This window comes from Balaenoptera borealis (assembly GCF_965194805.1).
Source record: "Balaenoptera borealis genome assembly, chromosome: 5".
Classification (NCBI taxonomy): Eukaryota; Metazoa; Chordata; class Mammalia; order Artiodactyla; family Balaenopteridae; genus Balaenoptera; species Balaenoptera borealis.
In genome coordinates, this window is record NC_138862.1 from 3,453,927 (window position 1) to 3,469,010 (window position 15,084).

Below are 15,084 nucleotides of genomic sequence, written 5' to 3' on the forward strand. Positions count from 1 at the left end.
CCCCCTGCTTCCTCTCCAGTGCTTCTCGATATCTTTAATTCCAACCCAACACCACGTGATTCATTCTGTCCCTCCTCCCCCCGCCACCAATATTCGTAACTCCTTTACCGTCAGCGAGAAGCTGTCTCTCTTCTGTGTTATTCCTGACAAAGATGCATAATCTGAATCTAACCATGAAGAAATACCAGACACACACAAAACAAGGGACAGTCTATAAAATAAATGGCTTGTATCCTTCAGAAATGGCAAGCTCATGAAAGACAAAGGAAGGCCAAGAAACAGTTCCAAATTAAAGGAGACTAAACCCACAGGACAACTAAATACAAAGTGTGGGCCCAGACTAGATCCTGGCCCAGGGGAAAAAAAAATCTATAAAAGACATTATTGGACATTTGATATAATTTTGAATATGGACTGTGGATTAGATAATAGCATTATATCTGTGTTAAACTTGCTTATTTTGATTTTTGTGTGCAGTTGTATGAAAATGTCTTGTTCACGGGAAGTACATACTGAAGTATTTAGAAATAAAAGGGCATAATGTCTTTAACTTGCTTTCAAATGGTTCAGGAAAAAAATGTATGTGCGTGTATACGTACATCTACACACACACACACACACACACACACACAGATGAGAGAAGGTAGGGGGAGAAGCAAATGAGGACACATGTTAAGAATTTGTCTGCCAGTTGAACCTGGCCCCCCACGGCTGGACCAGAGGCGATTCACCATTTCCTCTGCCCTAGGTTCACTCAACTCAAGACGGAAAGTCCCAGGAGAGAGAGGCCCGTAGCCCACCTTAGGTCCTCTCCTGCCTCCTGCTGGACCTGGGCTATGGCGGAAGGTCACGGGGCTGCCATAACGGGATGGAAAATCCTGAGACTCACCTACCTATCACACCTGCACACGAAGGAGGGAAGTCAATTCCCCAAAGGAAATCAAAGTGCTGTTAGGAAGAGGCAATGCATGCTGGGTAGAAAAACATAAGAAATGTCCTTCGCAGGAATGTTAGAAGAAAAGCTAATTCTCTTCTTTTACAGCTAAGGAAGCTGAGATCTAGAAAGGTTAAATACCCTTTCAAGGTCAAGGAGCAAGTTTGAGGTAGAGATGGAATAGAAATGAAGACAAATATGCTATCTCCTTGCAACTCACAGTGTGGTCTATGGACGCAAAGCACCGCATCACCTGGGAAATGCAGACTCTCAGGCATCACCCAGATCTACTGAGTCAGAATCTGCATTTTAACAAGTTTCAGGTGATTCCCATGCACACTAAAGCATGAGAAGCACTGTTCTACCTCTGTAGGTCTCAACTTTAAAAAAAGATAAAAAATAGAATTTGTGATTATAAGAGTTCTACAGGAGCTCCTGGTAACATTCTTATTTTCTGCTGTGAGTCTGAAATTGTATCAAAATAAAGTTCCAAAACAAGGGAAAGATAAACACCCACTAAATAAAAGGGAACCACTTGTGGCTAGTTTAGCAGTAGATGGGAGATGAGTGGACAAGCGAACTGCTGTGGAAAGAGCCAGATGTCTGAAGTCACACCTGAGACCCTGTGGGCGCTCCCCCCACCAGCCTGGGCCTGAGAAGCTGCAAAAGGTGCGGAGGCCAAGAGTGTCCTCGTGAGACGGAGCTGAAGGGATTCAGAACGCGCTGCGGCAGCATCAACGTTATTTTGAGCAGAAGGCACGTGAGTCCTGAAATCTCTTACCTGCCTAAAAGCAGAGCCTCTGAGAAAGAACTCAGCTGTCATAAATCCTCCCCTGGGAGCAGCCAGGAGAGACTGAGTCTTAATACCAGAAACGGGATATGCCCCCATCACACCTAAACAGACATTGTCACAACGGTATCCTAGCTCCCAACTAGTCTCCTAAGGGCCCATTTACCTTTCCAAAAAGTTACCTGTTTTCCCAAAAGTGCCCTTCCCTTGCTCCTCTTCCCCTATTAAGATGGTATACGATCCCCAAATTCTAAGGCCGCCTGGAGTCACGTTTTTTTGTGAACTCCCACACGTACGTGGTTAAATCTGTCTTTTCTCTTGTCAATCTGTTTTTTGTCAGTTTAATTCACATGCCCCCAGTCATTGAACCTAAGAGGGTAGAGGAACAATTCTTCCTTGCCGACAGAGATCAGCAGGGGAGAAAACCCACTGAGAGTGCGGGTTAGAGACTACACAGCTCTGCACTCCGCCCTCACCATCCGCCTGCTCCACGGAGTGTGGGGTTCACGAATCTCCTGTGAGAAAGATTCTCAGAGCACACCAGGTGTTCTCAGAACAGAAAGGCATCTGCGTTTAACTTGTTCGGATCTCATTTTCTCTCTGAAAGTCCTGACCCAGCGAGGCCACTCACTAAGCTCAGAGTGAACATACTTATTTCACCCACAGCCATTTTATCGTCCTGTCGGTAGTCAGTGGTCATTTTTCTGTGGGTGGGGACCAGGATTATCTTCAGTGGACCAGAAACCACGGAAAACCTCGAAGGTTTTCAGTCTGTCTGTCACTGCCAGAACCAAAGATGGACAACTCGGCCGTGTTCCTGGTCACCGCTTCCACCACCAATAAACCATTCAACACTTATGGGGAGGCTGGCCATCCACGTGCATTTTATCATGAAACTGGGGGCAGGGGGCACTGGCTTCACGGAGGCACCGTGCCCAAGGACTTACCACTGATCCCTGGAGAACGAGACGATGACGCGAATGCCGGGGGGAAGTCGGGCCATTTACGTCTCACGGACCGTGGAGCTTCGGTCACGAAATACGATGCTTCATTAATAGGTTCTTGATCCTGGGAAGCACGCAGGGGTGTCCTGTGGGGTCTCGCCTGCCCTCTTCCTTCCAGCAGAGGCTCGGCTCTCTACAAGGAGAGGGAGGGGTGGAAAGGTCAAGTGTGCTGACAATGGCACCGTCGGAAGCTCTCGCAGAAGTAACTGCACGTGTGGTCACCCAGCCCAGAGCAGAGCTGCACTTCCCTGCAACAGGACGCTCCCACCACGAGAGCCACCAGGTAGGGGTAGAGCATCCGTCCTGGGGTGGGGGTGGGGGGCAGCTTGTTCAAAGGTCACTGAAATGAACTTCACATGTTGTTCTGAGGACTTGTAAGAAAAACCGCTGAACTCCTCTTTATCTGGAAGCCCTCCTGAGATCAACCTGTTCACTCTCAATCACAATACTCTGCAGAGCTAACATTGACATTCACAGGAGACCCATATGTGCCCAGGGGTCGCACCAGGTGCCCAATCACCAGAGCGCCAGGGAACTGGCTGTGCTCCGTTCCCCCAAGCTGTGTCCCGGGCTACGTCTGAGCCACCGTAACAGACAGGAACATAGGCCTGGACAAGGAGGCAGGTCATCAAGCCCATCATTTGACTGTGGCTTTGCAATGGAGTCTAAATGCACGTAATGCCGTGGGAATGAACTTCAGCTCGTCTGTGCCACCTCATTTCTCACACCTGTGGTCACCTCAGAGGCCTTGGAAAATGGCCCCATTCTGCAGTCAGGGCTGAAGGCAGAGCCAGATGGGAAGGAAGGCGCAGGGAGGCCTGGTCTCCTGTCCCAAAGCCAACCTCACGACCTGTGCTATTTTTCAGTTTTTCTCCTATGTTCGGTGACGAGGAATCTTTGGGACCCATGCATTAAATCACACAGTACACAGTGCATGCAGGAGCATTCACTGTTCTACCTTAATACTTATCGAAAAGTCACAGGTTATATAACGTTTTTAAAGAAAGCTACTTTTGACTAAGCATTAATCTCGATTTAAAGCTGAAATGTATTCAGTGTCTTTAAACCACTTCCTTGCGATAACAGGTAATAGCAAATAGTTCCGATTTAGAAGATATTCCTCAGTGCCTGCGTCTTCCCAGTTAAATGAGGTTCCCCATGTTCATTCCCGCTCTCCCTCCAGAGTGAGTTTTCAAAATGCACCTTGCCAAGCTTTCACACCCTCCCCACTCCCCCCATCTCCTCTCAGTGAGGCACTGAGGCCCCTCTGCTCCAGCCAGGGGAGCTACACCTTCGCTCCCGACAGCCAGCCTGGCCACTCGGCCTGCACACACACCCCACCGGGGCCCTAACGATGGCACAGCCTCAGCTCTCCATCCCACCAGAGTGCCACCTGCCCCGACAGCTGACCCTGGGCTGGGTAATCCCAGGCTTGCCACAAACTTTCTGCTCCCTCACCTTCCCCAGCTAAAAAATTGGGATGATGGCACCTCCTTAGGGTGGTTATAAAGATGAAATGAGTGATCCAGGGACAGCCCTCAGCGCGGAGGAGATGCTCAGTAAACAGCAGCTGGAATCGTTCTCAGTAGAAATCAGGGGAGGAAGGCCCAGGGCTGCAGGCAACCACCCCGTCCCCATCCCCTGGTTCAGAACCCAGCACAGGGCAAGCGGTCAAGAGATGCGCTGAACCAAGCTCCACAAGTGCTTCGCAATGTTTCTGCTCAAATCTCTAGATTTAAAAAAACCGTTTTACTAAAGTTCTGCTCAAAATGAGTGGGCTCCTGTTTGGGCCTAAATATACTTCGAGAAACAATCTTTGAGTGATTCCTTTAGAGTAAAGGATTTGGTCTAAGTTTTACAGCACCTGGAGATGGATGGTCAGAGTCAAGTTTCCTCCTCTGTCCAGACACTGCTTCTCTAGGTACCTACAGCTCATCTGGAAATATTCTATTGCCATCTATTACATCAACTAATCAATAAACCTCAATTCAATTCTGGTAAAACCTGTAATGTTAAAAAAAAAAATCCAGAAGACATTGGAAAAGTCAGCAGGAAAAAAAAAAATCTTGATTTCCTTTTAAAACCATGGTTCTTACCTCTGTAAAATGGGTGAACTCAAGTGTTATAAGTTTTCACCGTAAGTTTAATTAAGATGTGTAAACATAGAGATTTTACACGTAGGACATTAAGAGCTCGATTTAATGAGGCCCCTTCCTCCAAAGCCTGGACGATGTCCACTGAAAATCATTCCAGCGAGATCCGGTCAAGACTTCCAAGGTCATCAGTGACAAATTCCGTGCTCTCCTGTGAGCTCCACTGCCTTGTCGAGGAAGAGGCCCGGAGGCTGGTCCGGGTTGGCTGGACGATGTGGGGCAAATTCAGGTTGGTCCAGTTTCCCTCAGTCCCCTCCTCCCTCCAACCTGCTTCCTCCCGGCAGGTCTCCTCCAAAGAGAGGGCGGCAGAACTGGAGCAGATCACTTGGTTTAAGCCCCGTTTTTGGCACATAATCCAAGCACATAAAAAAGAAAATGTACTTTAAAAAAACGGCTCTTAATAGGCACCCTTGGAACTCACCACTCGAGTAGGGAAAAGTGTCAGAATACCCAGTTTCATTCTACTGTCAAAGACAGCAACTTCAGAAACACCCCATTAGAGCATCTCTCTTACTATCTAAAATGCACATTTTTATACCCATGTTCCGGAAGTGCCCCACCTAGTCTATAAACTACATAACTATAAAATGGGATGACCGGAGGGCAATACGCATTCTGGAGCCCCGCCCTCAGACGCACTACCTGGGGAACAGTTCCGTGTACTCGCTGGAGACGAAAATGAGTCTCAAAAGCAATGATGCCAGAACACAGAAAGGGTCTTCTCGCAACTGAAGCGCTGTGGTCAGTAATCAAAGCAGCCCCAGGCGCTTCTTAAAGAATCTACTTAAAGGCAAGGTTTTTAAAAGTAGATCTTATTTTAAGGCAAATGCAGGGGGCGGGGGGAATGCATGTCCCCCAAGCAAGTTTTCAGACATTTTTCTTTTAGGAGAGAGAGAGAGAGAGAGAGAGAGAGAGAGGGGAAAACACAACTTCCTTTTCAGAGAAAACACTTTCTATGGTCTGTGCTTTAAAGGCTGTAAGCAATATTAAAAATGAATGACAATAGCCAGTATTTCTTTCCTGGGCTTAAATACAAAAAGGAATCCTCTACCTGTACCACTTTCTTCCACCAACAAACAGAACCTCAAGGTGGCGGGTACAACACAGAACCTGCAAATGCCGTTCCAAAGTCACATGGTGAGACACTGGAGGTCTAGAGCCCTGGGTTCTCAAGGTTGACCTTAAAAGACATTAAAGAAGGAGCAATGGGGGGAGGGGGAGATCTAACCTAGTTACCAACTCGAACACCCTCACACAATTCAGATTCAAGGGCAGGTGGGCACTTTCCAGACAGAAAGCTCAGGGAGACTAAAGGAAAGGCGGGCTTTGCAATTCTACCCGGAGAAATTCAAACCTGGCGGCGTGCAGAGGGGCCTTCCAGGACCCTGGTCGCAGCCCTAGGTCGCCAGGTCCCCAGGGTCAGCAGCGTGGCTGCAGAGGCTGGGAGGGCCGGCGGGTGCGGGGAGTTGGAAAAAAGAGCCTGACGGTTGGGGCCCCGAGGCCGTGTGACTTTCCGGGGCTTTGAGTCCAGTAAAATCCCTCCAGGAGGCTCACCGGCTCCGGGAACCAGCCGCTCAGACGAACAACCCGAAGGCCCAGGGAGCGGCGCCCCGAGCCTCCCGCGCCTCCCGCGGGCTTGGGCGCCGGCTCCTCCCCGGCGGCCCGTCCCGGAGGAGACTGGCGGGCACGCCCACGTCCCGCCGCGCCGCCCACCCCGCGCGGGGCTCCGCTCTCGAGCCCCGGGCTGGGCTGTCACGGCGGCCGCGCGGGCCGGGGAGAGGGCCCGGAGGACGGCTGGGCTCGCCTCCGCCCGGGGCTCCGGTGGGCGGCTGCCGGCCCGGCACCGGCTCCCCCGGCTCCGCTCGCCGGGTTCCGGGGCGCCCGGCCGCTCCTCCAGCCCCGCCCCCGCCCGCTGCAAGGGCCGCCCCGGGCCCGGAGCCCGCCGGACGCCTCCGCCCCGGACGAGCACAAAGACGCGCGCCCGGCGCAGGGACCCCCGGGCCTCCCCGCCCGTCGCCCGCGCTGGCAGGTGTCGCTCGGCCGCGGCGCCCGAGTCCCGCGGCCCGGCCGGCGCGGGCGGTGGGGGGGGTGTCCCCGCGCCGCCCGCTCCCCCCCACCCCAGCCCCGTCCCGGTCCCCGCGTCTCACCTGCGCCCGCAGGCCCGCGCCCCGCCGCCCGGCCCGGCCGCCGCCGGCGCTTCCTGCTCGCGACTTCCTGGGGCGGCGCGTGGAGGCCCCGGCGGCCCTTTCACTTTCCTGAGGCCGCGGGGCGCCCGGCCGGGCGGCGGCGGCGGCGGCGGCTCGGCCCCTCCCCCTCCGACTCATCCCCTCCCCGGAGCGCACCCGGGGGCCCAGCCAGCCCCGGGGAGGCCGGGCGGGGACGCCCCCACGAGGAGAGCCCGGGCCACCGCCGCCCAGGAGTCCTCCCCGCGGTCCCCGCTCCATGCACCTGCCTGCGGGCGCCCGGGCTTGAGTTCAAAACTGACCAAAGAGGAGCTCCCCAAGGACCCTTTGTCCTCAAGGTAAGTCCTCCCGGACAGCAGCGGAGCCGGGCTTCCCGAGAAAGGACCGGCACTAAAGGGGGCCAGCCTTGGTCTCCTGGGCATTATTCTTATTACCTCCTCTCAGGGGTCGGACTCATGAGACTAGCCTCGTATTAAGTGAAAATGGGGCCCACGATCGGCCGTGGTGAACCATCTTTGATCACACCTGTGTGTGTGTGTGACACGCCCCTCACGTGGCTGTGCTGGAGAACCTCACTGGGTCTCAGTCACCTGAACCAGACGGACCCTCCCCGGCGCCATAACAGGCTTCCCACCTCACCCAGGAACAGTGTTCTGCGAATCCCACGCTCACTTCTTGCCCAAAATTGACCTCGGGCACCACCCCCCACAAGCCTGATTATTCTCCTGGGGTACCTGCAAAGCACCCGCGGTAGACACATGGCATCTAAATCCAACCCAGGTGCCCAGCTCCCAGGAAAGCACCTCCCTGGAAGGGCCCAGTGAGGCAGAAAGCATGTTTTGCAGAAGAAATTCCAGGAAGAAGTCTCCCCCTGATTAAAACAATGCTTAAAGTTAAAACCAATCCAAGCAGGAATAAAGACGCAGATGTAGAGAATGGACTTGAGGACACGGGGAGGGGCAAGGGTAAGCTGGGACGAAGTAAGAGTGGCATACACATATACACACTACCAAATGTAAAATAGATAGCTAGCGGGAAGCAGCCGCATAGCACAGGGAGATCAGCTCTGTGCTTTGTGACCACCTAGAGGGGCGGGATAGGGAGGGTGGGAGGGAGGGAGGGAGACGCAAGAGGGAAGAGATATGGGAACATATGTATCTGTATAACTGATTCACTTTGTTATAAAGCAGAAACTAAAACCATTGTAAAGCAATTATACTCCAATAAAGATGATAATAAATAAATAAATACATAAATAAATAAATAAATAAATAAAACCAATCCAAGGCCCGGCAGTAACTGCCCAAAGAGGTCAGGAGAGCGCGCACAGCCTCCTGGCAAGTACCCACCTCCCCTGCCAGGCCTTCCAGTGTCCCCCGGGGCCCTGCTGTGTTTGGGGACACCCTGCTATCCTTTCCCGTTGGCTGAGTTGGGCGTCGAATGCATCGCTTCTGTAGGCCTCTGAGAAGCGTTCTCAGCGCAAGAAGGAGACCAGCCAGCCTCCCTGTAGCCCTGAGGTTCAGCCGCAGGGTGGCTGCTGGCCCCTCATCCTGCAAGGGAGGTGGCCCGCGCCTCCTGATTTCTCCCTCCCCTTGGCGAGGTCTCTTTCCGCAGACCTCCTCTCTCAGACAGTCCTCCTCCCTTCCCTACCTCTCCGTTCATGGTGATCCAAGCCTGCCCAGCCTGGCACACCTCTCTCTCCAAATCACCCTGCTCTGCACCCGCCCCAGGCTCTGCTCCGGGCTCCTGCTCTCCCCCTGAGCTTCTGCATCAGCCTCCCTGCCTGCAAGCTCTCCCTCCCCAAATCCACTCCTCCACCCCTTCAAATTGCCCTCCTAAAGCAGATGGGACCCTGGCGTTCCTGATGAGAGCCCTTCAAGATCCCCCTCCATATCAGGAAAGAGCCTCAGGCCTTAGTAGCTGGAAAACAAGACCCTAACCCACTCGACTTCACGACCAAAGCTCAGGACCGCTCTTTTAGTTTCCAGGACTTTCTCACACGTTGAGTGGCTATTTCTGCCTTAGCCCTCCAGACCCCGGCTCTTCCTAGTGAGCTCAAAGTTCGAGACCCAGGTCAAATGTTTGTCTGTTCTCTCAGGCCATCTTCACTGCTTTCCCAGGGCACTGTAGATACCTCTTGCTCCTGACTTAGCACAACAAACTGGTACTGGTTATTTCTAAATCCATCTCCTGGCCCGTAGCCTGGGACTGGAGGGGTTCTCGGGGCCCTGCCCGACTAAGAAGGTCTCATCCACGTTTGCCAACTGCATGAACGGGTGCAGAAGGACTCAGCACAGGGACGCTCCACATTTCCACACCATTTCTCACCTAGAAAATGACGATGTTTGTTCGGCGCACTGGGGAAAACCAGGCGGACCTGAGGTGGTCTGTATAATATTTGCCGAAAATATTCATCTATTAATTTTACAAAGATTAAAATATTAATCTTTTAGAAAATATTAATTTCTATATTAATCTTTTGTATGATTGTAAGAAACACCTAAAAATGGATTAGGGAAGTTAGTAAATTTGTATGAAATCTCCAAATAAAACAGTTCCCATTTTGAAACGAAAACGTGTGATTGCTTTGATGATCGTATCAGGTGTTAATGCTTGAAATGGCTGCACACAAGCTCAGGACGGGGGCACAGCTGGGGTGTCACCCTGGAGACACTTTCTTGGTGCAGGTAGATGATAACTTTAGAGTCTTTTTAACAATCACACAAATTTCACAAAAGTTGAAATTATTTTTAAGAATCTGACACTTCCTTTTTTTTCTACATGTAATACTGACATTTCTTGTGCAAATCAATAAATGAATTTCCAACCCAGCTGAACTTTTCATATCCAGCATTTCGAACTCATGACATAGCCTGGGGACCGGTGGCGGTGTGCCCTCCGGCTGCCGCTGCCACAGCCCATGGCCAGGCTTCCAGAGAGATGAGTCCAGGGTGCCCAGACCTGGGGCTGCCCGCTCAACACACCTGCCTGGCCGGGCCTCTGCTTTAACTCGAGACTTCCACGCTTGCTTTGAATTTATTTTGATTTTTATTTCAGAACAAGAGGAACAGACCAAATGAGAGGCACATTCACTCTTATCCAACAGATGTGTCTTGGGTGCCTACCGGGGCCAGAGCGTGCCAGGCACTGAGGCCTCAGTGAACAGGGGCCTTGCCTTTGCAGAATCCACAGAGCAAGAGGCCTGCGGCAAGAGTGGGCCGTCGCCGATGCGAGCGTGAGGAAGGGACTTGGGTTCACTTCCTGGGGCGGCCATAACAAAAGACCTCAGACTGGGGGGCTTAAGACAATGGACGTTTACGGTCTCACAGGTCTGGAGGCCACAGGTCTAGATCAAGATGCTGGCGGGGCCGTGCTCCTTCTGAAGCCTCCAGGGGAGAATGGGTTTTGTGCCCTTCTCTCAGCTTGCGGCGTCGCTGGCAATTCTGGGTGTTTCTTAGCTTGTAGGTGCATCGCTCTAATCGGCCTCTGTTGTCACCTGGCCTGTCTGTGTTCACATCATCTCTTCTCCGTGTGTCTGTGTCTCTGTGTCCCCCCTCTTGTAAGGACACCAGTCATGTTGGACTTAGGCTGTACCCTACTCCGGGAGGACTTCAACGGAACTGACTGTATCCGCAATGATCCTATTTCCAAGTAAGGTCACGTTCAGAGCTTCAGGGAGGGACCTGAGTTTGTGGGGCGTGGCAGGGCGGGGCAGGAGGGGGACATTATTTAACCCACTACGAGGCTAAATAAGTCTGAGCAGGTGGTGGAGAAGGCACTCCCAGGACAGGGGCATCAGGAAGTTGGCACCCGAGGCCTGAAGAGGCCAGGGGAGTGAGCCATTACTGGAACCCAGGGCGCTGAGGCTGTAGAGGGACCCCCTGGACCAGGGCGGCGCTTTGGTAGAGGCGCAGCAGCGGGGAAGAAGCAGGGAGTCCACAGCCCCACTTCCCCTCCTGCCCTCCAACTGCCCTGATCTAGGAGGGGGGGCGGAGGCTGGGGGAGCCCCCCTGACGCAGTGCAGCCCAGGACAGATGTGGTCGTTCCCCGCCAGGAGCTCCCAGCTAGTGGAGAGGTCAGACGACAGGTCACCAGCGATCATCACAAGGCTGTGTCACACAGTGCAGTAGGGGACACGGGGTGCAAAAGAGGGTCACCTGACCCAGGCTTGATGGTCACAGGAGGTGACATCTCAGCAGCATACAAGGAGTTGGTCAAGCGCTCGGGGAAGAGAAGGGACATGGTCTGTGCAGAGGGAGCACAGCGTGGACAAAAGCCCTCAGGCTGGTATGGGGAGCGGGGAATGGAGCAGGGAAAGGGAGCGGGGAGGGCTGAGGACCCTGGCAGCGATCTGGGCCCAAGATGATGGTTGTCTGGGAGCGCAGGCTTAAGGAAGGCCCAAGAGGTGAGAGAAAGCAGAAGAAGGAGCTGGGATGACACCCAGCTGTCTGGCTTGGGCAGCTAGCTGGATGGCGGCATCTTCGTGGAGAGAGGCGACAGACAAAGGACAGACAGACTTGAGGGGCAGGGTGCGGGCAAGGAATTAATTTATACTTGTTGAGCGTTTGGTTCCCATGGGGTGTCTCAGTGGGGCTGTTGACTGGGGTTGGATGTGTGAGTCTGGAGTCTCTGGAAGAATCCTAGGTGGGTGAGAGAGGCCTGATACAGACAGCAGGGGAGGAGAAAGCTTGCCTGGGCGGCAGGTGGGGGTGGGGGGGTGGGGGGGTGTGCGGGCGGGTGGAGGCCTGGGTGGTGGTGAGGAAGGAGAGCAGAAAACCATTTCAGGAAGGTTGGCTGCGCTGGGGAGAAGTGAAGGGCCCAAAGCTGGAGAAGGACTCAGGGGGGAGGAAGGACATTTCTTAAACGCAAGGACATTTTCTTTTTCTTTTCTTTTCTTTCTTTTTTTACTATTTCTTTCTTTATTTAGGCTGTGCCGGGTCTTAGTTGCGGCGTGCATGTGGGATCTAGTTCCCCCTTCAGGGATCGAACCCGGGCCCCCTGCGTTGGGAGTGCGGAGTCTTACCCACTGGACCACCAGGGAAGTGCATGGACATTCTCAAGCATAGACAGAAGTGGAGAGAACATTATAATGAAGCCCCAGGTACCCATCGCCTGGCTTCATCAATGATCAATGCACCACCAATTTTGTTTCCTGTCTGTCTTGACCCACTTCCTGCCCCAGGATATTTTGCAGAAAATCCCAGAGGTTATATTTCACCTGTAAAGTTTCAGTGTGTATCTCTAAAAGATACAGTTTTAAACATAATCACTCTACCATCATCAGGGCTCCCCAAGCAAGAATAATTCCATAATAGCGTCAAATACCCAGCCCGTGTTCTCACTCCCCTGAGTGCCCTATAAATGGTCTCACTCTGTCAGTTTATTTTCAGATGGGGACCCAAACAGTCCACACGTGTATTGTCTGATGTGTCTCCTAGGTCTCTCCATCTGGAGATTCCCCTGCATCTTTGTCCTAAGCAGTTTCTTGCTGTTGTCACGGAGGCCAGGCCATTCTTCTTGCAGAGTTTCCTACACTCTGCATTGTGCTGACCCCATCTTTATGATATGGTCGAACATATTCTTTATGTACTTCCTGTGTACTACCTGAAATTGGCAAGGAGCTCCCGAGGCTTGATCAGATTCGGGTCGATTCAAGCCAATGAGGCATCTGGCATCTGGTCATCTTCTGCCGTACTCAGACGTTCCTTGCCTAAGTTCATTAATTCATTAGAAGTAGAATTCATAGTTGTGAAATGGTGACATCATAATTCCGTTGTTTCTTTTTTATTTGCTAGCCTACTTCTATAAAGAGAAACTTACCCTCATCAGTTATTTAGCTAACTCTGAAGCACAGTTCATATAGGAAAGGCAGGATACATGTGGAATTCCTTTATTTGCCACTTGTCAAAATAATGAGCTGGCTTTCTACTATTCTTCAAAAGTTAGCCATGAGTTTTCCTTTGTTCTGCTTTTTTATTCTCCGCACTAGTGGGCTGAGCCACAGTTGCTGTATTTGCATCCATTCCAGTTACTCTCCTTGTTGAATCTCACTGGTCAGGGAGTCCTTCTGACATGACCCGGGTACCTTTGATAGTGTCCTTGCTTTCTAGGGTGACAAGATGTCCTCACAAGCTCATTCCATGCACCTCCTGCCCCAGACCTGGAAATCAGCCCCTTCTCCCGGGAAGCCCAGGTCCCAGAGCAGCCAGAAGGGAGGGTGGGCGTGGACACATCCAGGAAAGGGGACTGCGTGCTTGAATGACACATGTCCCTCCAGAGGCGGAAAGACAAGGAATCCAGAATATGTGAGGAGGAATGAGCCTCGGGTTGGAGAAGAGACGATGGAAAAAGGGCAGAGAGCCGTCACTTTGTGGGTGGGCAGGCACGAGGGGAGGGTTCTTCCCTCTGTCTCCTTTGTCGCAGAAGGGAGTCAGTTGTGAAAGTGAAGAGGGAGGTGTTTTGGGGAAATCGAGAGGGTTCCGGGGAACCATTGGGAACCCTGGGCAGGTGTGGCCCGGAGACGAGACGGAAGTTCACGAGACAATGAACTTCTCTCAGCGCCGATCTGAGAGGTGGTGCCAGCGTGTTCGTGAGCCCCAGCGGCGCTGAGAGAGAACAGACAGGTGGACAGCTCCACTTGGAAGGGTCGGCTTTCGCCGCCCCCAACTCGCAGGGAAGACTCACTCCTTTTCCCTGGTCTTAAGAAAGAGGTAACTCTGACACCTGCTGGAGGGTTGGGTCATCCATGGTAGAGAGGCACTAGGAATGCAAACCTACTATGTGCAAAACAAGCTCTGTGCTACTAGTGGGCGTTGCAAGGGGAAATAAGACTGGAAAAAAGGACTTTCTGCCCAGAAGCTCTGTCTCTGCAGGGAAAGCACGAGGCGTGTGCATCCAGGGAGGAGCAGATATTGCCTGGGGAGGGCGGAAGCGGGCCGAGGGCTCCCTGTAGGGAGCTTTGAGGATACGGGGCTTCAGAGCTCGTGAAAATGCCTCCAGCTTCGAAAGCAGAAAAGCATGAAATATTATTAGAGAGATAAGGAAACAGAGCGTGTTTCCTGACCATGAAGGAGTTTCATTTTATCTCCACTGATCAAAAAGCAAGAATTTTAGCAGTACGGGGCGCTCAACCGGTGAGCCGGGGAGACTTTTGGTTCCGTTGCTAATGTTGTTGGTAAAGAACAGAATGAAGAGCCTCCCACTAGAAGCACGTCTTGTATTCCAGGCAGACAAGAGTCCACACGCCAAGGAGCCGTAGCCTGACCAAGAATGGAGGAGCAGGTCTGCCGGGTCCCCAGGGGCCCAGAGAGGAGACGGCCAGGCCTCCGGCCGCCTGGGGCTGCAGATCTCTTGATTCGACCCTAGATGACTCACGTATTCTGTGAGTCACCCCTTCTGTCCCCACCCAAGGCTCTCCTCCTGGATGGGAAAAGCCCAGGCAGCAGCCTTAACAGCACTTAGAATTATCCTCGGGGATGTCAGAGAGCTAGATCTCGTCTGCAAAGCAAGAGGTCTAAGCTGGACAGTAAAGTCGCAGTGTACTCGTCGTCTTTAGAAACGTGGAGAAAAGGCTAAGAGTGGAAAGCAGTTGCCTCTGGGCTGTGAGAAGAGGCACAAAAAGGACAAAGCCGTGTATTTTCAAACAAACAGAATAAAAATAAACATTAATGTTAAAAAAAAAAAAAAGATAGAACGATGTGCTTAGCCTAGGCAATGGCTTGTTAGCGCTAGGATTTTAGACCCCGTGATACCCGAGTTAGGATGCATTTGGGGGAGAGGAGCTATGATAACACCTAACACTTGAGGCAACTGCCATTTGCGAGGGTGGTCCTTGGCAAACTGCTCGTGTAAGACAGGTGGGCAAATGCCCCTGCTTCCAGGACCCTGGCAGTTTTTCCTAGTTGAGAGCTTTCTTGCTTTTCTTCTGTATTGGGGTGAGGGGAGTGGTCGCTGGAAGATGCCTGAGTGCCTTGGGCGTAGCTGGACCCTGACTCCAGCGGGGCTGCTAGAGAGGCTTGCG

The 15,084-nt window shown here is 52.5% G+C and overlaps 1 protein-coding gene across 6 annotated transcripts in view; it reads right to left on the reverse strand.

The window, feature by feature from the left end:
* SLC37A1 (solute carrier family 37 member 1) overlaps positions 1–15,084 on the reverse strand; it is an 80,561-nt gene that overhangs the window by 58,842 nt on the left and 6,635 nt on the right. Inside the window, exons 1-2 of one of the 6 annotated variants that reach the window (XM_082393010.1) lie at positions 6,236–6,794; positions 2,672–2,861 (exon numbers count right to left, since the gene is read on the reverse strand). In XM_082393010.1, coding sequence (XP_082249136.1) covers positions 2,672–2,727 — 56 coding nt within the window. In that variant the 5' untranslated portion in view covers positions 2,728–2,861; positions 6,236–6,794. Of the gene's footprint in view, positions 1–2,671; positions 2,862–6,235; positions 6,801–7,028; positions 7,162–7,498; positions 7,576–15,084 lie in introns of those variants that run through there. The other 5 variants (XM_082393009.1, XM_082393006.1, XM_082393008.1 and 2 more) reach the window with 5 other exon arrangements.